General features: G+C 47.4%; 2 protein-coding genes across 3 annotated transcripts; one reads left to right on the top strand and one right to left on the bottom strand.

Moving 5' to 3' along the window:
• Positions 1 to 696: 696 nt before the first annotated feature.
• gemin5 (gem (nuclear organelle) associated protein 5) lies at positions 697 to 12376 on the bottom strand. 2 transcript variants are annotated; one of them, XM_068736583.1, is made up of 28 exons: positions 12003 to 12376; positions 10898 to 11052; positions 10214 to 10395; positions 9615 to 9766; positions 9364 to 9462; positions 8859 to 8991; positions 8394 to 8559; positions 8086 to 8298; positions 7797 to 7882; positions 7121 to 7203; positions 6313 to 6449; positions 5962 to 6035; positions 5571 to 5752; positions 5269 to 5408; positions 4980 to 5151; positions 4674 to 4889; positions 4531 to 4587; positions 4300 to 4425; positions 4041 to 4136; positions 3775 to 3912; positions 3351 to 3498; positions 3054 to 3173; positions 2745 to 2955; positions 2337 to 2579; positions 2035 to 2197; positions 1354 to 1834; positions 1148 to 1235; positions 697 to 935 (listed from the first exon to the last, which is right to left on the bottom strand). In XM_068736583.1, the coding sequence occupies exons 1-28, from the start codon at positions 12142 to 12144 to the stop codon at positions 771 to 773; spliced, it is 4368 nt and encodes a 1455-aa protein (XP_068592684.1). In that variant the 5' UTR covers positions 12145 to 12376; the 3' UTR covers positions 697 to 770. The 2 variants fall into 2 exon arrangements, with proteins under 2 accessions (XP_068592684.1, XP_068592685.1); XM_068736584.1 differs by having other exon boundaries at positions 4303 to 4425.
• Positions 12377 to 12508: 132 nt separating this feature from the next.
• mrpl22 (mitochondrial ribosomal protein L22) lies at positions 12509 to 16012 on the top strand. The gene is made up of 7 exons (XM_068736585.1): positions 12509 to 12565; positions 12666 to 12708; positions 12845 to 12974; positions 13066 to 13131; positions 14500 to 14577; positions 14734 to 14803; positions 15645 to 16012. The coding sequence occupies exons 1-7, from the start codon at positions 12541 to 12543 to the stop codon at positions 15851 to 15853; spliced, it is 621 nt and encodes a 206-aa protein (XP_068592686.1). The 5' UTR covers positions 12509 to 12540; the 3' UTR covers positions 15854 to 16012.
• The last annotated feature ends 2354 nt before the right edge of the window (positions 16013 to 18366 follow it).

Here is an 18366-nt window from a genome sequence, read left to right as displayed (position 1 = left end):
ATCTGCAGGATGCGCTTCTTCCAGTCTACTGATGAAAGACTTAGTTGAGGAAGGGTTGGGACTCTTTGAGGACGGGCGTCTTTGTTGGTGCGACTCAGAAACATGACCGGCTGAGGCAGCGTTCAACAGAGTCTGAGAGAGAGGACATTGACAATTAGGTGAAATCTGTAAGCAGGTTGTGTTTGGCAGCAAACCTCCAATTGTTAAGAGTGGGGCTGCCGACACATGCAGCCCCATACACACATAAAAGAGCACAAACACCTGTTGTTGCTCAAACTCATGTGGCTGAACAAGCTGTACTCCTAGAGCCGTGGTTATAATTTAAGTTATAATATAAGTTCTGTCCCGCTGACGTAGAATCGTGACCAGGAACCCTTTGGGTCCTTTATTACTCAAGGACAGACAAACCGATGTTCTCGACACTTTTCAAACTTCTCCATTTGTTAGAAAATGGAAAACTTGTGGCCCTCGTGAACGTAAGTAAAAAAAATCACAAAAAAATTCATATACTATGTCATAAAAGTAATTAAAACGTCAGAGCATAGTATGTAAAAAAAAAAAAAAAAAAAAAGTCATAGTATAGCATGTTGAAAAGTAGCTTTGATCTCTTAAAGCTACAGTGCACGCATCAATTTGAGCGTCCTTCAGGGCTTTCTGGACTCAAACGAAATTAGGACGCTCTAACGGCATTTCGTATTTATTATGGTTTATTCATTCAACAAAAAAGCTGTACAGTGGAAGTGCTTCTCTTAAGTCTGCCGGCGACAGGCTCAGGTGAGGAACTGCCGGGAGGCTTTGCGGCTCGAGGCACCGCTTCCGTATTTGCGGAGCAGATCTTTGGCCTTTTGTTGGAGCGGCTCCGACGCGGACGGCGAAGACTTGCTGAGGTGCAGGAGAACCAGGCAGCATTCGACAACGTCTGGGCGAGGATACATCTGAGGAGGACACAAAGATCGCATGATGAGGGGAAATCTTAAGCATGTTTTTTTTGGCGGTTAACACTTTAAAATGACAGAAACTTAAACCCGAACAGAGTTTAAATTGAGGCGATTGACAACCTGGGAAGCTGCCCCTCCTCTAATCTCATACTGTGTGTGTGTGTGTGTGTGTGTGTGTGTGTGTGTGTGTGTGTCGTAGGGAGCTGTACCTTGATTGTGTCAGGTAGCTCAAGCAGCCGTTTCTGGTGTTCTGACATCTTGGTGGACAAAGAGAACAGAGTCTCCTGGTCCTCGGGGCTGAGGGACAGAAAATAGAGACGTTTAATTGGGGGACCACACCCCCAGCCGAGCCACATTCTGCCTTCCCATGAATATAGTTCCAGTAGTTCGGCCAATTAAGCCCCTCCCCCCTTACCGTTGCCCAGCATCACCGGACTCTGCGGTGGTGGTGGTGGAGGTCTGCGTGGGCGCGTCCGCCTCTTTCTCCCCGGAGTCGAGCTGCCCTCCCTGGGCTCTGCTGTGCTTCAGCACCATGGCCGCCAGCCGCTCCTGGATCTCGCTCACCGACCTCTGAGCGGCCTGACAGGCGGCGTGACGCTCGGACAGAAGCGCGGACGCGTCGAAGTCCAGTTCGCCGCGACTCCGGCTCTCCGGGCTGACGCTCCTTTCCGACGCATCTCCGTTCGGCGCTTTGCCCTCCGCCTCGCCGCCGGGACCGGAGGAGCCAGCCGCTGAGGGGGGAAGCCCGCTCTGGGTCTGGGTGGAGTCGCTCCACCAGTGTTCATACAGGCGGTGGTAATCGACGAAAGCCTGCAGGCTCCTAGCAGCAGCTTCGGGTTCCTCTTCTGTGTGATGAAGCACTTTGGAGCGTTTCCTGGAACAAACACTGACGTCGTCTGATAAAAAGAGAGCCAAAGAGAGTACATTTGTGGTTACAAATGAAATTCTGGGATCTAAATTATGATGCGATCAGTCACCACAGGGTGTCGCTATAGCAACCAGAACTGCTTTTCATTCAGATTGATACTTGACGCCTTTGAATACGTCTCTCTCTTAAGAGTAAAATGATGAAACATGCATGTTTGAGGAGACGTACTGTCGGGGAACAGCAGCCTGCAGAACTCTGCGGAGACGCCGGAGTGTCCGGCGTCTCTGAGCCAGGCCACCGCCTGCCACAACTCCTTTATCAGCTGTCCGTCGTCGCCCGATAACCAGGTCAACACGGCACGGGTCAGATGCAGGGACGAGTACAGCAGCGCCTGAGGACAAGGGAGACGCGAGACACAACGAAAGCGGGAAGACAGAGTCAGATGAAAGGGAACGCTTGGAATCGCAGGGAGGGTCAATTTATCAGACTCGCTTCATGTAAATATTAAAATGTTTTGTTTTTGCCGTTACCTGTCTGAGAGGAATGTTGGCGGTGGGGGCGGGACTCTCCGCAGACTTCAGCTCCTGCAGTAGAGCTCCGGCGCTGCGGTGTCCCGCGGACTCTTGTGAAACGCCGAACTGCTCCTCCCACGCGTCTCTCACCTGGTCCTGGACGCTGCCGTGGTGACTGGAGGGGCGGGGCTGAGCGGAGGTTTCAGAGTCTGCCAGCGTCGCGGTCATCAGCTCGGCGACGCAGAGGTGCAGCCTGTGAACCTGCGGAAGGTTGAAAACGGGTTCTTCACTTCCAGGATTGTTTCGCAAGACCCTAGCTCAAAAAAAAAAAAAGGTCAAGCCCTGCTTATTTAATGTCTTTTTATAATTCCCAATTCCCAATAAAATGATTGGCTGGTTTCAAGGTGTTTTTCCCCCGCCACTGACCAGCAGGCTCTCCTGTGAGCTCAGGACCTCCTGGGCTCCGGTCCAGTCCTGAGCAGCAGCCAGGTCTTTGGCGCACCTCAGCGCCAGCGACTGAGCCAGAGCGACCTCTCCCGAGATCCTCGCCAGACCGGCCGCCGTCCTCAGCGAGGCGACGTCGTTCTTCCTGGCGATGACTTTGGCGGCGTCGAAACTGGCCCCGGCAGCCAGGTAACTGAAAGACAAAAACGCCCGGTGTAAAAACGACAGGAAACGGCACGGGGAGGAAACGATACCGTACGCATTTTTTTTTTTTCCCCCTCCAGTTCTCGCCATTTAGCGGCTGCGGAGAAATGTCCGTCCTTCTCCAGCGTGGCGGCCCAGCAGGTGTACAGCTCCTTCAGGACGGGCTCGTCTGCTGGCAGCCTGGCTTTGACCAGAGCTATGGCCTCCCTGACATTCAACAAAACACACACACACACACACACACACACACACACACACACACACACACACACACACACACACACACACACACACACACACATTTTGGCAGAACGCTCTGTAAGTATATGACCAAAAGAAGAAGCAAATAATCACTTCTTGTTATTAAACAGCTAAAAGAAGAACCTGTAGAGCTTGTGGGAGCGCAGCAGGTCGACGGCCTCGTACAGCTTGTTGACGGACAGCAGGTGGGACGCCGCCTTCAGGTACTGCTCCTGCAGACACAGCTGCTTGACGAAGGCCTCCGCGGTCCGGCTCCACACCTCGAACCCGGCTGGAGGAGGGAACACAAGAATCGTCGGGATACCCGGAAGCCTCCTTATGTTGTATTCCATCAGCTTTGATTAACGCAAAGTCGCGTCTATCGTCGAACGACTACCGATCCTACGTTTCATTTCTCAGGCTTGAAGAGCCACGTTTCCTCCGTTTGACATCCTGACTGTTCGTTAGAATTTAAGCGTAAACCTCTGGTGCACATCTGGAGGCACTTTCCTTAAATAACCCTCAAGCTTAAGATCAACGTCGAGCGGATAGAAGGCGAGCCTGTTACCCATGGGAGCGATGGAGAGCAGGTGGTCGCTCAGCTCTCCTTTCTCCGTGGCGAGCCGCAGCGCCCCCTCCAGGTCGCCGCTCCACAGCCGCAGGTACGCCGCCGAGTCGTGGTGCCCCGCCTCCACGTGGCCCTCCTCTGGTAGGACAAGAGACAAAGACGACAACATGGGGACATCTTCGCTCCATTCAAGGCTTCTTCTAAATGACACGGACGCTGATTTAGCGCTTTTTGATTTTATATACAAAAACAAGAAGACGACATACCTTCAGCCTCAAACATGCGATACAGAGCCTGTCTGTCACAGAAGAGGCCCAGGTGGATGTGGTCTCCTTGGCCTGGGACGCACCCTGCAGGGGGAGCTGGGAACCACACACACACACACACACACACACACACACACACACACACACACACACACACACACACACACACACACACACACACACACACACACACACACAGTCCAGTTAGCACATGTAAGCCAAAGTGAAGCAAGCGTCTCCATAGCAGGCTGAGCTTTACCACCGCTGTGTCTGACGGAGGCCAGGGTGACGCAGTCTTGCAGCAGATCCTCTTTGGGCCGATGGTCCATGGAGGTGCTGAGGGGCAGCATGGAGCGGGGCTTCTTCTTCTTCAGCAGGTTCAGGTCTGGAGACACCGTCACGGTTACATACAAAGCCGTGCATACACCCAATGTAAAGAAAATACATTCAGCTGAACCTGTTTTTAATTGAATTCATTTGAAGTGCTCACCTGGTTTGTCTTTGCTTTTCGCGGCAGTGGAAGGTTTCCTTTGCGTCTCAAAAGCGGCTGAAACATAATTTCAGAATTTACGTTAAAAAGTCTCAACAATCTTATTGTTTCTTTGTGTTCCAATCCGTAGCGACTCCTCTTACCTGACGGAGGCACAGGGCTGTTCGTTGAGCTGACCTCATCTTCCTCATCTTCACCAGACAGCTCCTGCCCGGTCGCCGCCTTCTCTCCTCCTGCGACCGGCTCTCCGTTGGTCTCCGGCGGCGCGGCTCCTCCGGCCCCCGCCGCCTTCTTGTTCTTCTTCTTCTGCTGCTTGGGATTGGCCTTCATCTTCTCCCTCAGGTCGACCATCTTTTTCCCTGAGAGGAGGAGAGCGCGTGAACGTTACGGTCTGCTGGTCTTACAACCGAAAAAGGCTTGCGTTGCGTCGAGGGACGTGGGCGTTTTACCTTTGGGTGGCTTCGTAAACTCTTGTTTGGAGACTCTCCACTCCTGCAGGGTGAAGTCCTTCCCCCCGGTCCAGATCACATCCGGGTCGACGGGCGACCAGTCCACGCACAGCAGATACCCAACATGACCCCGGTAGTTGGAGACAGCCGCCTCCTGCAGCACGTCCCACACCTGGACGGCAAAAAGTGGGTAAATCAGAAAAGGAGGGAAGGTTACAAAGAAAGAAAAAACACAGATTCACCGTATTTAAGAAGTGGAATCGACCCGTGATGCTGGCCTGGTACTGACCTGAGCCGTGCCATCGTAAGAGACGGTGACCAGCCGGGCTTCGTGGTGTGGACTCCAGGCCATGCCGGTGATTTTAGACGTGTGACCGCACAGCCTGCGATACGGCTCCGTCAACACCACGGGGCTTTCTGGAGGATTCTCTGTGTCCCCGGGGGACGGAAACGCAAATGTCAACACATGCCGAGCTTTTACAACGCTAGAAATCGATGACGTGACGCTAACTTATCTGCGGATTCAGGGAAAGAAAATGCAAACTGTTAACAAATAGTCTGGATAATGCGTTTGAGGTCGGCCCCGCCCACCTATGACGGAGCGGAGGTCGTGCACGTAGACGGTGGCGTTGCTGGAGCCCGATGCCAGGAGGCAGCGCAGCTCCGGCGGGGAGTCGTGGTCGTGATGCCAGCGCAGCGTGTTGATGATCTTGTGGTGCTGCTGGATGCTGCACAGCTGCTTCAGACCGGGAGCCTCGTACACTTCGACGCACCTGCAGCCGCGGTCGGACAAAAAAAAAAAAAGGGAAGAAGAGGGGATCAGAAGAACTTCACGAGGAAGGAAATCATCGTACCAGAGAGTTGTGTCTTTTAGGTTTTACTGAGAAGGAGTCTGGTTCAGCCTAAAGACTACGGACTAGACAGCTGGTTCCTCACGGGACTCCACGGGCTGGTGGTCTGTCAGGACCGCTCCGTCACTCACCCGTCCTCATTGCCGATGGCGACCACTTTCCCGTCTGGCTTCCAGCTGAGGTCGGTGTGAGGGGACAGCTTGTGCTGTTGGGAAACAGAGCTCGCCATCACTACCTATTCAAAAATCACCTCCATTCACATTCAGGAGAAGAAACGTGAAACAAGCACGAGATGGGCTCCATTAACGCTTTGACAGGAGCTTCTTCTCCACCTAGAGGATGTGTGTGTGTGTGTGTGTGTGTGTGTGTGTGTGTGTGTGTGTGTGTGTGTGTGTGTGTGTGTGTGTGTGTGTGTGTGTGTCTATATCAGGCGCTATTGCATGGAGTTCTTCAATGGGAGCATCTAATACGTCCCCTCCCACCTTGATGCTGTTGGTGTCTCGGATCAGCTTGTCGATGTCCGAGGCCTCTCCGCTCAGCTTGGACGGATCGTGCTGCAGGATGACGCCTTCGCCGGCGCAGCTGTACAGGCTGAGGGACGGCTTTCCTCCTGCCGCCCCTGAACATCACACACACAGAACACAGAGCTATTGATGTGAACCGTTTAACACCCACGCAGCCTTCAATGTCGTCCAGACTTGTTCCCGTACGAGTTGAAAATACACTCTGGGTTCCCCACAGAAAAATATGTTCTGTATAATAAGTGTTGACATATCCAGAGACGGAGGAAGCAAGCTGGACCCTAATTTTCCTCTGCACACCTATTCGTAAGTCGCCCCGACGACCAGAACCAACGAGATCACCAGAAACACGTGGCGAGCCGAGCCGGTGTCAAGTTAAACAAACAGGCGGCTTCTTTTGTTCCTTTTGGGAGCTTCCAGCAGATTGTTCGGCGTGTTTACGACTCGGAAACCGAGCGACCCGACGCGGTAATCAAAGTGTCATCTGCCGACAGCTGGCGAAATTAACTTCCCAGGTCTCGATTTCCCCACGAGAGCGACCGAAGCGGGAGGGGAGGCGAGCGGTAAGTGTTATCTCGGCTCATTCAATTACAGAGTCAATTACAAAAAGGGCGTGCGGAGATGTTGGGGGGCTGTTTTCGCTGACTCGTCGTTTTTTTTCCCTCCGGTGTCCCACCGCCAACGTTTTTTTTTTTTTTTTTTTTTCGCTGGGTCGGAGCGTTTCGGAAGAAAACAGCAGCAGTTGCTAAGAGTTCATTATGAAACTTACCAAACGACATCGGGGGGACAGCGGGTCCCCAGGCCAGTGTGTACACCGTCTTCCTGTGATAGGAGCTCGATATCTGAGGAGGCCTGGGAGGAGATGAAGCAGAACAAATGCCCAGTCAGGAATGCATGACATAGATAGCTGCAGGACAATGGCACTCGGGGGGGTGGGGGGATCACGGCATTATGGGAAAAATCCACCAGGCTCCTCGCAAAAAAAAACACAAGCAATAATCTTACTTCATGGCAGTTAAAGGTCATTAACATAATGACTTTTTAAAAGTCGCTTTTTGGGTTTTTACTGTAGAAGAAACAAAAGTTATGTGTATTTTCTTGTTTTTCCTGCAAACATGCATGTTGTGCATGCTTGATTCCTTCTTCATAAAACATGCAAGAAGCAGATTTCTGAATATATTAAACAATGCATTCTTCCTATCCATGTTTGCATGCTAGCAGTCTTCTTCACTGCCTCTGTCGGCACTTTGCTTCTTTGCTTATTGCTGCAATAAACTGTCAGTCAGTGTAATATTATTATTTTTTTTTGTCTTATAATCAAGTACAGGACATGTAATTTGCACACCTTAGCAGAAACAAAACTAAAAGCTATTTTAGCATGAAGGAACTGCGGAGCGGCACACTTTTGCCAAACCGAAAAGAAAATTAAAAAGTAGTCACTTCACCTGTTTGAGAAGACTTCGAAGATTCCAACTTTGCCGTCGTCTGTTCCAAAAGACAAGGAGCCTTCTTTTGTTGGGTGCCACGCCAGCTGCAGAAAAAGAAAACGTGTTTAATTAATTTCAGAAATACTAATAGAGACTATATGAAATACAGCTATTATATGCCACAAATAAAAAAGATAATGACAAAGCTGCTTTGTAAAGTAAAAGTAATGGTTTTGTTACATCCAGTAGAAGCTGACACCGGTAAAAGAAAAAGAAAAGAAAATGAAATTCAGCCAAAGCATCTTACCGCCGTGACCTTCGACTTGATGCCCTGCCAGAAGCACCGGGTGTCGTACTGGTTCTGGGTGGTCAGTGTGTTCCACACCCGGATCATGCTGTCCCCGACGCCCAGCGCCAGACACCCTGAGCCCACGGGGGAGAAGGTCAGGGCGTAGACGAAGCCGCCCAGCGTGGGCAGAGTCCAGCAGCAGTCCAGAGAGGCCAGGTCCCAGCATTTCATCTGGAACACAGAGTAAAGTCAGGGCTCTTTGGAGATGCCAAAGGCCTGTTTGGAAACAACAAGAGAGTGGTAGTATTAAATGGAAGGTGACCCACCTCTCTGTCCATGGAGGTGCTGATGAGCAGCTCTCTGTCGTCCTGCAGGCGGACTGAACTCATGTTGAAGATGATCCTGCTGTGGTTCTGTCCCTCGGAAGACGTCCCAAACAGAGTCCACCTCTGCTTCCCTGTCCTGGTCAAGTCCCACATCACCATCTCACCACTGGGAACCGCAAGTAAACACACACACACACACACACACACACACACACACACACACACACACACACACACACACACACACACACACACACACACACACACACACACACACACACACACACACACACACACACACAGCTGAAGATACAACAGACCGACTACTGAGCTCTGCTGTTGTCATGTTTCATCAGGCTCTCTTTCATGTCTCCATTGATAAGGTGTGTGCGTGCGTGCGTGCGTGCGTGCGTGCGTGCGTGCGTGCGTGCGTGCGTGCGTGCGTGTGTGTGTGTGCGTGTGTACCCGAAGCAGCTGGACACAAGTTGTGTCGGTCGTCCCTTCGGCCAGTGGACGTGGAGCCAGAGTCTCTCTTTGACTCCGGGGTCGACTGCAGAGCCTCTTTTCTTCAGATACGGCAGCTTCAGAGTCATCACACCTGCAGGGGGCAGCAGAGGAGAGGATCGTCGGTTTCACTCGGCTCTTAAAACGGGACGCCAGCGGTGTGATTTTAGCTACATTTGAGCTCATTTTCTTTAATTCTAACAATTTAAATTGTTTGAAGATTCTTTATTTGGAATTGGGGAAACACAGCGACACTTAGCTTTTGTCTGACACTAAAATATTACAATCAGAATTACTTTTCTCTTTGTTTTCCTGAACATCGACAGGATGAACAATTTAAACAATATGTTTTCAGGTTTCTTAATGACCCACAGATATCTTGTGAAGGCTAGTCGTCAGGAGGAAATAATGAAATGAGCATAAAATCCGGGTTATTTGCAGCTCAAACCTCTGAAGAATCTCTTACTTTTTCCCTTCGCTGAGCTCCAGATCCTCATCGTCTGATCTTTGCTCCCAGACGCAAGATAGCAGCCCTTCTCGTCTCCTGCCGACACTCCACTGGTTCCTGTAGGATGGAAAAATGTACAATTTTTGCACCTTTTTTCCCCCCCTGTCAAAATGTAGTTATTTTTGCAGAATTAACACACATTAAAAAAAAGAGGAAATAGGACCGGTGTTGTGTGTTTTTTTTTTTTTTGAATGGCTGCACTCCTCTACCTTCCATGTCCTCGGGTCTGCTGTAAAGAGCATCCTCGCCGGCCACCGGCGACCACGCCAGCGAGTGGATCTCGTCCTCGTGTCCACGGAGACGGTGCGTCACCTCGCCTTTCTTACTCACGTCGATCAGCGCGATCATCCCGTCTTTGTACCTTGGACAGAGCGGTGACAGCGCCGTCACCATCACTGACACTCGTATTCTATTTAGCTTTAAAAAAGGTTGAATCTGACTAAACTTTAGACATGTTGTCTAGGCCCCTTTAAAAACAAATGTAAATTGTATGGATTCTGTCTTTTATTATTATTATATATTAAGTAGGAGTTCACAATTTCCCAATCACAGGTGATTTGTGTCAAAATTAAGTAAAAAAAAAATATATATATATATATATATATATATATATATATAAAAAATATAGCATTTAAGACTGACCCAAATGTTACCAAATTAATAATAATAAATAAATGAATAAAAAAAAAAATTCTAGGTATCATAACCAAACTAAGCCCCACTTAATTTTGGTTCAGATTATAATTTCTGGACTCTGTTTAAAGAAAACAAATGAAAGAGTGAACCGTGCTCTCTGTGCTCTTCTCACCCCACAGCCACAGAGCTCCAGGTGTGAGGGGAGCAGGTGAGGCAGAAGATGGTCCTGGGCTCTGGGAAGAAGCTGGCCGTGTCTCCTGTGTTGTACCAGTGGCAGACCACGATGCCCTTCTCGTCCCCGGACACCACCAGGTTTTTGTCCACCGGCGACCAGTGCACCGCTGCGACCGGGTTCTGTGTGTGGAAAAAAAAATAGATGTACTTTACTAAATCAGGCTTTCGGTAAAGTTTCTTATGATGGTCCGACTGCTGTTTCCATACTTTGTTCATTGAAACTGTAACATTTATTCTCCTGAAGACCTGATTAGTAATTTAGTCTGAAAACACTGTTGTCAGTATTGGCTGAACATGAACTGAAAGAGTAGATATATTATTAAGACTATAATAAATTAAAAAGGATCTTAATCTCATAGATGGAAGCGTAACCGTCCTGTCCGTCTGTGGCTTTTATTGTTCAGATCAAGCCAGGCCACACGGAGGAATTATCCCTTGAAGGCATCATTCGAAGCAAATAAATGGAAACTAAATAAGCAATGCCCTTCCTAACCTTGCAAGCGTCCCGGTTACCTCTGCTGCAGAGCTGACTGCGGCCCGCAGGGGGCGCCGGCGCGGCGTGAAAAACGCACCGTTTCCGTTTTGCAATGACACAACAGAACAGGAAAAGTCCGACTCTCACCTGATGAGCTGCATGCTCCCTGATCAAAGACCTGCTGTCCGAGTCCCAGAAGCGAACGGCCCCGTCGCCGGAGGAGCTGACGCAGACGTGACTCTGTCCCGCATGCTGACAGAATGAAAAGCCCGACACCAAGTCTTTGTGGCCGACAAGCTCACCTGAAAAAAACCCACCACACACAGGGAGGGAAAGCTGGATGTCAGCGTCTCATGGTGAAGGTGGGGTGGATTAGAAAAGGGCCACAGTAGCCCAAAAATAAGGGAATAGTCCCCCGACGACTCTGCTTGATCGAGTCACAAGAAAGAGATTAGAATCTCAAAATCACACAAGCAAACTGAAGACGTATAGGCTCAAGACATTATTCAATAAAGAAGCATTTCCCCTATTTTATATATGAAATAAGAGTAAAAATGGTCCTCTGAGGCTCTGGAAAAGCCTCCCAAAGTCTGAGAAAATAACCCTGATGATCTCATTGTGACGTCATCACTGTTAGCTGAGGATAGTGACTTCAAATTTAAAAACATGCATTCAAAAGTGGAGGTGTGTGGAGTCTAGTGAAAGATGCGATTGAGTTGCATTGTGGGAATTATTTCATACTGAAAGTCAAGATGAACTTGTCTTGGACTAGAACTTTACTGCTTTGATTTTGGCAAACCTTTATTGCTTTTAATCCGTCTCTTGCAGGTCCTCAGACTTATTGTTATGCATCACTAGAGTACCCCTTTAAATGATGAGCTGTGTATTCTAAAAACAGTGAAAAAATGCCCATTTAAAGACGTCCAAGAGGACAATGTTCACAATGTTCATTCTGAATCACAATCACAATGTCCCAGTGTCCAAGGGGACGTCTTTAAATTTGCTTATTTTGTCTGACACAGCAGTTCAAAAAGATCTGATCTGTGATTGACTGACTTATGGCAGCACGAGACTGTGCATGTCACCAATCCAGCCAGGTGATCAGATAGACGTCCGTTTCCCCTTCCATTCCTCGAGCCCACGAGCTCTAATCAACACACCTGTGGGGTGAACTGATCACCTGCAACCTAACGTTTAGCCTTATAGTCTGTGTGAATGCGATGTTCAGCACCAGCAGTGGCCGCAGACTCACCTGTAACCCTGCAGGAAGATGCAGATACGTCAATCAAGAAGATGATGTTTTTGGCTCCGACGCCCAACAAACCGCTGCTGTTGACGTCGCTGCTGCGCGAGCAGTACCAGTTGGGGGAGGCGGGGAGCGACCTCTCGTGCATGACGCCTCGGGGTCGTTTAACGTTTACTTATTCTCTAATAAAGTCTGACAAAGCAAAATCAAACTTCTCACATGTTAGCAGCGCTGTCGTAGCAACTACATTACCGGCCGTACGGACAGCGTGGTGTCGTAAATCCTTGCAAGTGCCGAGTACGGAATCCTAGGTGGGTCAAACCATGTCGAGTTTGCCGTTTTGAACATACGGTGTATTGTTTAAACCACGATTAGAGCTTTTAATTACCGCCGTCACACATTATGATTAAGACAACTTAAATCTTTAGCCCAACTGTATAATTTATATTCCGCATTGACGACAAACGGCAAAAACGAATTTCGCTGTTGCGGCTGTAAACATTACTACCGTCAAGCGGACGCTGTAGTGTCGTAAAAATGCAAGATGGCGACTGCAATGACAGGACGTGGTAAGAGAAATGCAGCCTAATTTCTTTCCCAAATGTACCACGTTATGACATGTTTTGTGTCTGCTGGCGATGTTTTAACGGGTTTCGTACTTGTTTTCAGGTATGGCTTTTATTAGGAATGTATCCGGGGTGTTGCATTCAAGGTAAGCACGTCGATAGCGACCCTCAGAGGACAGAGCTCAGCATTGAGAGCGAGCAGGTTGGGATTGAATAATATATGATTGTACATATATGCAATTAAATGCCCCCCCCCCCCCCCTTTCCTGGTTGTCTCTCCAGGTTACAGGTTCTAGGTCCTCAGCAGCTCTCATGTCTCCACACCAGCGCTTCACTGGAATCAAAGAACTGGGAGAGGAGCAACCGGAAGTTGTATCCGCCTCAGCAACCAGATGAGGATCGCAGACCAGCAGTAAGTCTTCCCGTCTGCTTTATAGCATGAAGTGCACAGTGACAGGATGTCCCGGACAGTTTGTGAATACTTTTTTTTTCTCCTTCTTCAGGAGATCCACCACAGCAGGAGGCAGATCAAGTACAGCAAAGACAAGATGTGGTACCTGGCCAAAATGGTGAGGACCCACAGTGGAGCATTTCCTCATCAACGTCGTATCTTTAAGTAAAGTCAAGTAAACCGTGTGTCTCCACTCAAGGGAGTTATTTTTTGCACTCGTCACCTCAGGCTACATCCATACTACTCTCCGTCCACACGGCGTTTCAGCCATCGTTTCCGAAATGATCTCCGTCCAGACTAACACGCCTGGAAACGAATATCACGTGACTCTTCACGTACACTGGACATGCGCCGATGTAAACAGGAAGTAGATTGTCGTATTTTGTAACTAAGCAACCAGAGTAATAAAGTAGTCTTTAATGATCTTAAGTACGTGTTTGATACTTAAGATCTTCTCTCAAATCTTCCTCTATAAACTCAAACAGATACAGTTCGTGGAAAGTTTAATACGTTTTATTTTTCAGACTTAACGTTAGTTACAGCGCTGTGGGTCTCTCTCTCTCTCTCTCTCTCTCTCTCTCTCTCTCTCTCTCTCTCTCTCTCTCTCTCTCTCTCTCTCTCTCTCTCTCTCTCTCTCTCCGCTCACTGATCGCTACAATAACAGCTGTTTCTTCCGTAGATATGCAGACTTTAACTGGACAACAGCTGCTAGTAAAGACAACAAGGTCAGCAACGCCTGTAATCAGTTGTCAGTTAACCTGGTGGTCGATCGCCGGTGTTACGTCATCGTTTCCAAACTTATGCGTTTCCGTCCGTCCAGACGAATACGCTACCCGGAGTTTCCAAAGTTATCCGTCTTCGGGATCGTTTCTAAACTCCTCCGTTTACGGTGCTCCAAAACGCCGGCGTAGTGTGGACGCTCAGTGTAAACGGAGCAAAACATATGCGTTTCCAAATAGAAACGGAGTAATGTGGATGTCAGTCGAATGTTTGAAGCGGACGCCTGCTGATGACGGATTGATTTTTTTTTTTTGGTGGAATACCATCAGTGCTTTTATCTGCTTTTGTAGCGGGATAACTTTAAAAAAGGTTGTCAACAGAAATGTGACAAAGTATTTGAGTACACGTCTATAAACATGTATTAGTACACATCATTAGTTTATTCAGGAATATTTAGACATGATTTGTTTTGTTTTTTGAATGGGTTTCTGGTTAGATGCCTGAAATAAGGTCCTTGTTTAACACAAGCTTAAGAGATTTTAAGTGAAATCATGCAGCAGCTGTATCCCTGCAGCACTCTGTTGTGTGTGTCCCCTTGGGTCCAGAATTTTCCTTATTAAGAACAGGAAAGTCAAACGTCTCCATGGCTGTACGAACCCTTTAGTCCTCGTGAGTTTTAATCCTATCTTACGTAAACACGGAGGTTAAAAACACAGCGTAACGGCGACGTCATCGTTTCGTCTCGCTGTTTGGTTCTCCTTCGCAGATCCGAGGGATGAGCATCGACGAGGCGATCGCACAGCTGCAGTTCAACGACAAGAAAGGAGCAAAGATCATGAAAGAGGTCAGGAGCTGCATGTTCACCTTTCATCATGTTTAATGTAATTAGTCACAGATACTACTTCATCAAATTCCTGTACGATTACAATGTTTCCAGTTCCACTGCTCGTATTGTCGAGTTGTATTTCTGGATGTCACAGCGCTTTGTTTGTTCATTCAGGTTCTTGAAGAAGCTCAAGAGATGGCGGTCAAAAATCACAACGTAGAGTACAAATCCAACCTGTACGTAGGTAAGTGTCTCCAGCACCGACGGGACGCACTGCAGCGTAATCTGCTGCACAACACTAACAAAACAAAGCAGAAAATTACAAACAAGTGGAGTCCGCTCCGTAAGCGTCGGCTTTTTTTGCGTTTTTTTAAATCGACATTGCGGCGACAGAAAGACAAAACTGAAGACGTACTTTTGTTGCCGGAGGTAATAAATGTTTCGCGTTTTAAGTAATCAGTGAGTTTTGGTATCAAAACTATATTTTTTAAGGATACAGAATTTATTCACATATTTTGGCTTTCATGCAAAGGACAAACTTCTAATAAACATTTCAATATATGTGTGTATTTATGTTACATTGTGTTTTACAAAGTGAGTAAAGCAATGTTGAAGTCGAGCCTAATGTTGCACATGATTACAAAATAAAAGTGAGGCGTGCGACTACTGAGTTTAAACACCGGTATCGGATCGGTACTCGGTATCGGATCCGAAGCCCAGATATCTGTAATGGTGTCGGGACTGAAGGAGTGGGATCAGAGCCTCTCTAGTTCAGAGCGGGGAGATGACCTTCAGTAGGAGGGTAGGCAGGTAATGAATTTCAGTTTATTTTTTTTTATTTTTTTTTAAAGCAGTAGATTAGTTTTGGGTTCAGACGGTGTGCAGAGCGGGTAATTCATGTTATCACAGATAAGCCTGAACTCTTTTGTTATTTTGACTAGTTTTCATTCAAAGGCACCTCTACAAATTAAATGAGTATTCTGTATCTTATCTCTCTCTCTCTCCCTTTATCTCATCCCCTCTTTAATAACCCCCCCCCCCCCCCCCCCCTCCCCCCAAATCCTCTCCTGTCTCCCGTCCTGCAGCCGAGTCCTACTCCGGTAAAGGGAAGTACCTGAAGCGGATCCGGTACCACGGCAGGGGCATGTTTGGCATCATGGACAGAGTGAACTGTCACTACTTTGTGAAGCTGGTGGAGGGCCCGCCGCCCAAAACGGAGGAGAAGACGAGCTTCGACCGGGCCAAAGAGTACGTCCAGAACCTGAAGAACCGAACAGTCATCCACAGCCTGTAGACCGCCTGGCAATATTTAACATGTACCTTTTACTGTGTGTGTGTGTGTGTGTGTGTGTGTGTGTGTGTGTGTGTGTGTGTGTGTGTGTGTGTGTGTGTGTGTGAGAGAGAGAGTCTTTCATTTGACATTTGTAAATAAACTAAAGAAAGAGACCTTCTAGCATTACTCTTGTTCTTTTCATTGTCTCGTGTTATTTTTGAAATAATACCGACTGCAGCCAGTGATGCAGTTTTGATGACTAGTTCAGACAGAGATCATGAAGCACACCAATGTTTAAGAATGTTCTACATAGGCAATCAGTTTCGGACATATGATACATTCATAAAGTAACAGTTGGTATCAATCTCCTCTACATGTGCTCGGTGCAGTAGTTAAAAGATCGCAATATTTAGTGGAAAGCTTGCAGGTACACACTGTTTTTTACTGCATACTGAGAGAAATGTTAATTCTGTATAGCTACACATTAGCCACCTCAGTCACAAATGAATGGTATTATTATTTGAAAGGGTTACTAATGACATGATTTGGGTATTTCCATGTCTGGGGAGGAGTTTAAGGGTGTGCATGACATGCCGTCGCGGCTTCATCGTGACGCGTCTGCTGGTTGTGTTGGGGTGACAGCAGTCACCGTCGCTCCTCCCAGCCGGGAGTACAAACCCTGTCGGCTCCACTCTTCTTCTCTCCCCACACTTCCACCGCTCCGTTGAGAGCCTGCAGACATCTTTGGAGTTCGCCTCGGAGTCTTTAGAAAAAAGACAGGATAAGCTGGAAGTGACTGGCTTCGCTGGGAGGCTTCAGTCCGGAGAAAACAGGAAGGATTTGATGTTTTAAAAAATATGATTTCATGGCTAACAGCAGGCTTCTTTAAAAACACTTTAATTTGAAAGGACTGGTGTTTTCGGTTGTCCTCGCTTTCCTATCTAACGCTCCTGCAGGATGTAATTATGTTTACCTGGTGTCTCTCATGTCCTCATCTATTCATTATCTGCATTCTCATTTGAATTTCACATCGTCGTTGTCTGCTATTCTGCTAATAAATTGAATTTAGAAGCGAAGCGTCCTTAGAAGAACAAACCGGGGAGGAGATATAAGAAAAAAAAAAAAAAAAAAAAGCATTCTTTGGGAATTTGTATTCTCTAAAAGGTCACAGTGTCTCAGTGTTGTCGAGGCCCAGAGCTTTTGGTCTCCGCTGTTCCTAATTGGCCTTTAGTTTCCTGCTGGTGATGTGAGTGATTCAGCTCGTGTCTAGCCTGTCACCGCGTCCCTCCAAAAGCTCTCGTCAGCTCTGAGCAGCTTTGAGTGTATTTTCAAATAAAATGCCATCTGCTGGCCCCAATTTCAGCAGACAGGTGCCCTCAATCTCAGGTTGGAGGCCGACTCGGTCCCTCAGCACAAAGCGACACGGACTTCTGAAAAGAACCAAAAAAAAAGGTTTTCATCTTCTTCCTGTTTTCTTTTGTCCTTTTCTCTCTCTCCTACCCTTTCACTGCCTGACTGTTTCTCTTTACTGCTAATCTCCCTCCGCCTCACACAAAAACATCCACATCCACATTGGTGGAATATGAATTATTTAAGATTTATCTATTAACATGACAATTTGCCCGTCGCTGTTTTTTTTTTTGGTGGACAAACTGAATTATCTGAAGCATGTCTTTGGCGTATGTATCATATGATATTGGCAATGCATGGTGATGAAGGTGATGATGTTCAATTCCCAGAAGAGGTGCCTCCGTGCTCCAACAAACACCAGTGATAATTTGAGAGTGGGACGCGAGTGAGGGATCATATCATCGTCAGGTTGTCTCAGTGTTCGGACAAAACAAGGTAAGAATCTACAAAAAAAAAAAAAAAAAACACCTGTATTTACTCACTTAGATAGTTAAATAACCAAATGTTGCATTTTTCAACAAAAAAACAACAAAATGAATCACGACAACAGTAGTTAGTAAAGTCCAGAGCCATTTAAAGAGAGAGTTGCGTCAACAGACGTTCAAAATGCTTGATCTCACGTGACTCACTAGACTTCAGATAGATAGAAGTACCGGGGGGGTTCTCAACAAGATGGGGGGTCTCTAATGCAAGCGTTACTGCAGAAGGTATGAACAAACTTGCAATGAATGAATTATCACAACCTACTACAAGGTGGGCCTGGAGCCTTTGGGCCCCCAAAGGGTTTGGGGCCCCATGGCAGTTGTCAGCTGTACCCAGCCGGAAATCCTTGGATAAAGTTTTATTCTTTTCCAGACAAAGACATTAACTTATTTTAATCCTTTAATTGTTTGATTTCACGTTCTAATAAGACGGTCTGCAGATATAAATCTTGTGATGACCCCTCCCCTCCATCAGGTGTCTTGATCCAGATCCAGGAAAACATTGTTTTACGGTTCAATAGTTACAGACCAAAACATAAAGTTATGACTACAACAGCAAAAACAATGTACAAGGTAATCATGTTAATATCAATCAGTTGTGCTGATAATATAAAATATCTTTTTCTTTTTACTTATTCTTCT

The sequence above is a fragment of the Cebidichthys violaceus genome, unplaced genomic scaffold (genome assembly GCF_023349555.1).
Source record: "Cebidichthys violaceus isolate CVI_PGR_0920_01 unplaced genomic scaffold, fCebVio1.0.p SCAF_70, whole genome shotgun sequence".
Classification (NCBI taxonomy): Eukaryota; Metazoa; Chordata; class Actinopteri; order Perciformes; family Stichaeidae; genus Cebidichthys; species Cebidichthys violaceus.
This window is presented reverse-complemented; position numbering and strand designations above follow the sequence as displayed.

Excerpts from the sequence above, each read along its gene's own strand:
- gemin5 (XM_068736583.1), bottom strand. The coding sequence starts at position 12,144 with ATGCACGAGAGGTCGCTCCCCGCCTCCCCCAACTGGTACTGCTCGCGC. Across the intron at positions 7,883-8,085 it reads TCAAGTCGAAGGTCACGGCG|CTGGCGTGGCACCCAACAAA; the intron begins GTAAGATGCTTT and ends CTTTTTCTGCAG. Across the intron at positions 1,835-2,034 it reads CAGGCTGCTGTTCCCCGACA|ACGACGTCAGTGTTTGTTCC; the intron begins GTACGTCTCCTC and ends TCTTTTTATCAG.
- mrpl22 (XM_068736585.1), top strand. The coding sequence starts at position 12,541 with ATGGCGACTGCAATGACAGGACGTG. Across the intron at positions 13,132-14,499 it reads TGTGGTACCTGGCCAAAATG|ATCCGAGGGATGAGCATCGA; the intron begins GTGAGGACCCAC and ends TCTCCTTCGCAG. Across the intron at positions 14,578-14,733 it reads GAGCAAAGATCATGAAAGAG|GTTCTTGAAGAAGCTCAAGA; the intron begins GTCAGGAGCTGC and ends TTGTTCATTCAG.